General features: G+C 40.9%; 1 protein-coding gene across 1 annotated transcript in view; it reads left to right on the top strand.

Annotated features, from left to right (window-relative positions):
• Positions 1-417: 417 nt before the first annotated feature.
• LOC107102421 (A-kinase anchor protein 6-like) overlaps positions 418-7,718 on the top strand; it is a 69,922-nt gene continuing 62,621 nt past the window's right edge. Inside the window, exon 1 of the mRNA XM_015401735.1 lies at positions 418-623. Within this exon, the coding sequence (XP_015257221.1) occupies positions 441-623 (183 nt within the window). The 5' untranslated portion in view covers positions 418-440. The remainder of the gene's footprint in view (positions 624-7,718) is intronic.

Genomic DNA, 7,718 nt, shown 5'->3' with positions numbered 1-7,718 from the left:
CTATTATGTTATTCTTATACATTTTTCTATAACTTCCCCATTGTGGGACAGTAAAGGGTTTTTTTCTATTCTATTATTTTTCTTTTTAATAATTGAACTTTATTGATTTCACATTGGAGAAATGTACCTCTGCATTTAACCCATCTCCCTGGGGAGCACTGGGCTGCCACAGTGGGGCGCATGGAGAGCATTCTGGGATTAAGGGTTTTGTTTAGGAACCAAGAGTGGAGGCTGAGGGGATTATATCTGTGGGGTACTTGCAACCTTCTCAGAGCACACACACACTCCTCTAACCACTAGGCCAACACTCTCCCTATACTAGGCCAACACTCCCCCTGCTGGTAAATATTGACCTCTCTGACTTTTCTATGTGGTCTGACATTATTCTTACTCCCTATTTTTCTGTTCTTATCCCTCCAGCTCTTGAGGACATCCTCCATATGGTTGAAAGCCAGTGGGATCAACTCCAGAGGCAGATCCGACGGCAACATAGCTGGATGCTTCGTGCTTTTCACTTCATCCAAGCCCGCATCCTCCACACCAGCCACACACTGGAACCCTTTACAGCCATGTTGGATATGTCAGCAAAGCGGCAGCTTCCGTGCTTTCCAGAAGAGCTAAATGTAAGAAACTAGTAACCTCCATCTTCCTCTTGGCAATTACTGTTTATTATTCTACATGTGTGCTTTTCGTTTCTTTATCATTTTGTATATCCTCTGTTTCCCCTCCTCTGTGGTTGATCATCCTTGATCCTGCCTTTATCTGCATATGCAGCTCACAGTTAAACATAACATCCTGCTTCGTCTTATCATATTTATGCAGATAGACTGAAAAGAAATTCCTCACAAAATTATGAAAAGAAAAAAATCAAGATTGTGTCTGGAGTAGTCCTTCCCCTCTTTAGCTCTTTAATTCAAGTCAGTTTTCAGTTTATATATATAGCGCCATTTCACATCATGTCATCTCAGGTCACTTTCCAGTTCACCAGATCATCCAGTCAGATTGATTCAAAGTTTTCTATCTAAGGAAAACCAGTTGATTGCATCGACTCATTGACTCTTCAGCAATCCCTCACACTAAGCATGCTTGTAGCGACAGTGGAGAGGAAAAACTCCCTTTGAACAGGAAGAAACCTCCAGCAGAACCAGGCTCAGTGTGAGCGGCCATCTGCTGAGGCCCACTGGGGTTCAAGGAGACAGAAGCAGACATAGAAAAAGAAGCATAGATACAAAAGGCAACTGTCAACCAGCTCCACAGGCGGCCCCGTCCAGGAAACACACAGCCAGGCAGACGAGCTCCGAGCCAGCTCCCATGTCAGAGGATGAAGAGAGCACATCCAGTTAGTCACAGTCAGAGAAACAGGACTACACTGGAAAACAGGCCGATTGATTAACAGATTCTGCAGAGTGGGAGAATAGAGATAGAATGAAGCAGAATGATGAAAAAGGGGTCCCTATGTCCTCCAGCAGTCTAAGCCTATAGCAGCAGAACTATAGAGATAGATCAGGATAACCTGAGCCACTCTAACTAGAAGCTTTATCAAAAAGGAAAGTTTTAAGCCTAGCCTTAAATGTAGACAGGGTGTCTGCCTCACGGACTAAAACTGGTAGTTGGTTCCACAGGAGAGGAGCCTGATAACTAAAAGATCTGCCTCCCATTCTACTTTTAGAAATTCTAGGAACCACTAGTAAACCTGCAGATTGAGAGCGAAGTGCTCTGTTAGTAACATAAGGAACAATCAGATCTCTGATATCAGATGGAGCTTGGCCATTTAAGGCTTTATATGTGAGAAGGAGGATTTTAAATTCTATTCTGGATTTAACAGGAAGCCAATGAAGAGAAGCCAGGATAGGAGAGATATGATCTCTCTTTTTCATTTTCATCAGAACTCTGGCTGCAGCATTTTGGATCAGCTGAAGGCTTTTAACTACAGTTTGTGGACTTCCTGATAGTAAAGAATTACAATAGTCCAGCCTTGAAGTAACAAATGCATGGACTAGTTTCTCAGCATCACCCCTGGACAGGAGATTTCTAATTATTGCAATATTCCGCAGATGAATAAAGGACATTCTAGAAACCTCTTTGATATGGGATTTAAATGACAGGTCCTGACTAAAACTTCTGTTTTGTCTGCATTCAGAAGGAGAAAGTCATCCAGGTTTTTATGTCTTCCAGACATGCCTGTAATCTATGTAATGGGTTAGCTTCATCCGGATTCATACAGAGATAGAACTGGGTATCATCAGCATAACAGTGGAAATGAAAGCCGCAAGCAGCATTGGGCCGCTCGGCCTATTGCAACCATGGGAGCAAAGTGACCGCCACCTCCTTCCCAGCGAGCAAAACAGGTTCCACACTTTACCTCTTGACCTGCTGGGGAAAACCACAGCTTTGGTCAGGAAGGTTTATACTAGGGTTAAAAGACAATATCTGGGACAAATCTCATCTGTCGGATAGATGCTGTGGCCATCTCAGGTTGTGGGTATAAAGTGATGTCGCCACATGACAAAGTAAGCTGGCTATCAACAGTCTGTGTAAACACATTTGGAGAAAATATGCTTACAGCAAATATGCTTATATACTCCTCCTCCTCCTGCTTCTCCTCCTCCTGCTGCTGCTTATCCTCCTCATCTTCCTGCTGCTCCTTCTCTTCATCCTCCTCAACCTCCGCCTGCTGCTGCTTGTCCTAATCTTCTTCCAATGCTGCTGCTTCTCTTCATCCTCCCACTCCTACTCCTCCTCTTCCTCCTCCTCCTGCTGCTTCTTCTCCTCATCCTCCTCCTGCTGCTTCTTCTCCGTCCTCCTCCTGCTGCTGCTGCTTGTCCCCTGGTTCTGCTCCTTCTCTTCATCCTCCTGACACTCTGCCTGCTACTTCTTCTCCTACTCATCATCCTCCTCCTCTTTCTGCTCCTCCTTCTCTTCATCCTCTACCTGCTGCTGCCTCTCCTGGTCTTCTTCATCACATGGCTGCTGCTTCTCCTCATCCTCCTCAGCAACGCTGACAGACTCTCAAAATAAGACTCCAGGGACCCTACAAAATAAAAGCCTCTATATTATGCTCATATATTTTTTGCAGCATATGGCTCAAAATTATGACCCAAACTCAACCACTTTTTTGTTAAATTACACTCTAGGGGGCTTTTGAAAACGCGCCCAATGGCAAATTTCAAAATAAAAGCCTCCCATTGCCACTCCCATTGCCACTTCATCTATTGACCTAATAACCGGGAAAAAGACTGATTTAGGGATTGGATATTCATTTACTATCACTGCTGGGTCTGACCCTTTTCTCAACACACAACCCTGCTAGACTTTCAAAATAAGACTCCAGGGACCCTACAAAATAAAAGCTTCTAGATTATACTTATGTATGTCTTGATGTAAATGGCTCAGCAATATGACCCAAACTCCACCAGCTTGTTTCTATACGTACCACAATATTGTACCTTGCCCAGATATGTAGCCATAGATACCATACAATATAACCCCATTAAGCACAACACAAATACACATATCCTAAAAGCTATTTACATCACTTCAGCCCTTTTCAAATCCAGGTTTACAAACCAAAAAAGGACACCACTGACATTACACATACTAAATTAAAGAGCAGATATAGTAAGATCCTAGATAACGGTAAGATTTCTTACTGGCTGCCTCTTCAGTCTTTTTGACAATGGGTCCTCAATTATCTGCAGTTTGCAGCATGAATCTCTCACACAACTTGCAAGATTAGCTGCTGCCTTCCTAGGTTTTATTTATGCCCTCCCCAATGTTTGTCAGGCAGAACACTTCAGGTGTTCACACAATAATAGCCACGCCTTGGGCAGCCGCTAATTAGCAGGTGAGTGGAACTTATCATTCCCACTACTGATGTGTTCTCCAAACTTCACTATATGACAGCACTCATGCCGTGTAGCTATATGTCAGCATAGTAAAAAGAAGAGGGCCTGGGGGGAGTCACTGTTGAGGGTGATGGAGGATGAGTCATGTTGTTGATCAAACAGGCTCACGTCTGTTGGCCAGACGTTAGACTAGTCCAGGACCCAGTTCCCCAGTATGTGACTCAGTTGAGCTGGGTTGGGGGAAAAGCTCTATAGGCATCATGAATGTCAGTCCAGAGTGACAAGTGACACACTGATAAGAACAGGTAAAAGTATCCTTCAGTTTCATGTGAATAAAGTCCTCTGCGACCATGAAAAACACCTGCGGTTTTAGAATGCTTATGGTGTCATATTGCTCTGTTGATACGTCATTAGTGTCAGCTCTAGAAGATAAGAGATGGAATTAACACGGCAGTAAAATTCTGTGGCAGACATTTCACTGTGAAGTTCAATCGCCTAAGTGCCGGAATGTTCTACCAGGCCACAGTTCGTACACCAACCTTCATTCACATACATACAGAGTGACCCTCCCTGTGGTTTTCCCAGCTAGTGTTCACCGACCACTCGGAATAACTGAAGACTGTTGTTCCGGAAGCTGACTCTGACATATTAAGGCCGGTTTCCATTAGACAAAGAACAGCACAATTCTTCATCTCTGTAGAAATACTAAGCCTCAGACCAGGCAAATCCACATGTTATCCAAATACCTTATATTGGCCCCAAACAAAGTACGAATAAGTAGCTTCCTAGCCTTTAGCTGGGCCAATGCACCTCTCCCCTTCCCTCTCTTCTATTTTACGGCACAAAATTTCTCTTGACCATTGCTACCCAAACTCTGCTGTGCCAGTTTGTCGTCTGTAGGAGCTGCTGTTTACCTACATTAAAACTAAACTGTGTATGATGTCCATTAGTTAGTTGAGCTCTACTCTTGCAGTGAATTTAGCACTGAACTACTACCTTTCCACAAAGGAGTTAAAAAAAGTCTTAATCCCAGGAGCTAAAGAAGCTGCTGCACGTGTCCCCCACTGTGATGACATAATAATAGGAAGGCAAGCAGCGGTAAATCAATAAACATTAGGAGTGAAAAAGGGACGTTTATGTGAACCAATAGCAATGTAGCCCACACAAATGTTGAGATGAACTGAAATGTGTTAATATCCACAAAACAATGAACACCTTTTCAAAGTCCACAATTCTGATATCTACTATTGTTGTTTATGTTATCTCATGACCATTAAAGAGGAGGTTTGTTCTTTATTGCCTTACATTTGCAAACCTGCCAATTTGTAGGTGCTACTTTATTAATAATAATAATAGAACTTTATGGATCTCACACTGGAGAATTCACCTCTGCACTTAACCCATCTCCCTAGAGAGCAGTGGGCTGCCATTGTGCAGTGCCTGGGGAGCAGTGTTGGGTTAAGGGTCTTGCTCAGGGACCCAGAGTGGAGGCTGTGGGGGTGAACTGGTTATTTGCTACCTTCTCAGAGAACAAGCGCACTGCTCTAACCACTAGGCAAACACTCCCCTATAGTGTGTCAGTAAATGTCTACATTTGTACATATAAGTAAATAGGTGTATTATGTTATGTTTTAGAGAGAAATTCTAGGTAAAAAGAGATAACTGACCTCCTGTGGATTCCTCTTCATTTATTTTAAACCGAATATAACACTGGTATACATTTGTTTTTGGAGGTGTAACTTGTGTGAGCATTTGTACATTTTATGATTGTGACTATTGGCTTGTACATGTGTGTACTTGTCTTATCTGTGTAGCTTGTGAAGACAGCTTGCTGGCCCCAGGCCTCCATTTCACCCTACAGACCCCACAGAGAATGACAGAGAGAGCAAAGGACAGAGGAAGCCCAGTTGAGTGTGTAGACTTGGAGAGGCAGGGGAGATTTTTAATTTACAGAAACTCTTAATGGAAGGACTTTCCAATCTAGCCTAGCAGAATGTAAATGATTTGGAAGGTGGTCATTTTTTTTTTTTTTTGTTGTCTTTTTTGTTCATTGTTTAATGCTTTGCTGGCTCAGCAGGATTTATCATGGTTGTATCAATCAAATAGTTTTTCTCTTAAGACATTGAATTAATTAATCTACATAACCTAAATATATATGTCTTTTTCAATTAAAATAGCTATAAAGAGGTAGCCTTTTCATGAATTTGAAATTTCATCCTGGAAACTGGTATTTATTCCAAAAGGGAGTTCATAATGCTTTTACGTAGGGAAGGTGGTATTAGATAGACTGAGAGGAAAGTCAGGCAGGTAAAATATGAAGCAGGAGGAAGAGGCGAAGAGAAACTAGATGATGAGTTGAAGTGATTGTGATCCAGCATGGCTAACTATAAATATGTCAAATGGAGCATTCCTCACATGTACAGTCGTATCCCACAGCACTCCATCCCATGTGAGATTTAAATATGGACCTCAGGTTATTACAAGCTTTTTAAATCAAATTACCTTGTGTTGGATTGCTGCCTGATAGCAGATAGTGCCAATCAAACAACTCATACTGCTCCCAGAGCTCCACCACTCTGCACTTTACATATATTGAGATTAGAATTGGGACGTTTGGAAAGTTAGTTAAACCACTCAGGGTGGTTGCTGCATTTCCAAGTGACGGAATAAAGTTTTATATTTTCCACCAGAGGGGTTTTTGTCACAGCCGCTGCAGCAAAAAATTTCAAACTAGTAATTTAAATTTGATAAAAAGAAAAAGGTTTATAGATATAATTTGCCTTTTAAAATACCCATTTAATATGATTTAATTATTGAATATTTATCTGAGAAGGAACAAGGTGCTTACTAATTTATAACATAATATGTAAAAAAAAACAAAATAAAAAAACCTTATTATGTAAAACTTTTAAAACATCATTGGTAAATCACTTGTGTGGCGAATGCACACTATGGTTCATCATATTTGTTAGGTTCAGAAAATGTAGGTTTGCAAAAGAGAAACTGAGTCTACACAGGAAAGAGATTCAAGCAACTTCTGCAGGAGCGGAAAGAAAAAGCCCAACCCAACTTCAAGCTTTCTTTCTCCGAATCTCCTCCTGCAGCCGTCTTTTATTAACAGAACATAACACATGGTTACAAAACAGTATTTGTTCTGACAGAACAATTGATCAGCTCACAAAGACAGGATGCTCCCCTCTTGACTGAATCACAAGGCAGGATGGTCTCCTGACTGAATCATGAGACAGGAGTGAAGCATCTCATTTCTACAATCTTTCATATGAACACACATTACTTTAATAAGCATTATTGAATAAACCGAACAATATTACTTTCTAATTTTGTAAGCCTGTCCATTGTATTTAGATGCTTCCTTTATTATTAGGAACTTAGATCTCTTAGAGCTTCTTTTTAGGTTAACCACTAAGAGCAACTTTTTTTGCTGACTTACATTTTGATCTTTTTTAAAGGACCCATATTAACTACCCATGGATCCAACTTACACCTACTTCTTAACTATAGAAGTTTATAATCTGTAGATCTTTTATCTGCTCTTATCTGTCATTATTTATTCTGTATTATAACCCACTAATATATATAATCCATTTTCTATCTTTCCTGTATAATCTGTATATAGCTTCCATATTTATTCATTTTATAGCCTCTTACAATTACTCTCTGTTTATATAAACCATTCATACATAGTCTCTGAACACATGCAAATAAATATTTATATCCCGTATAGCAAGTCTGGCTAGTACAAAACTTCCTTTCATCTCTCTCATTGCTTTCTCGACCTCTTAGCCGATGTGTTCACAAAATGCTCTGTGTGAAAATGCCTTTAAGATTTCATAACGGAATAAAAGTTGTCTA

The sequence above is a fragment of the Cyprinodon variegatus genome, unplaced genomic scaffold (assembly GCF_000732505.1).
Source record: "Cyprinodon variegatus isolate N-32 unplaced genomic scaffold, C_variegatus-1.0 Scaffold1253, whole genome shotgun sequence".
NCBI lineage: Eukaryota > Metazoa > Chordata > Actinopteri > Cyprinodontiformes > Cyprinodontidae > Cyprinodon > Cyprinodon variegatus.
Note: the sequence above shows the minus strand (reverse complement) of the source record. Positions and strands in the feature narration are given on the sequence as shown.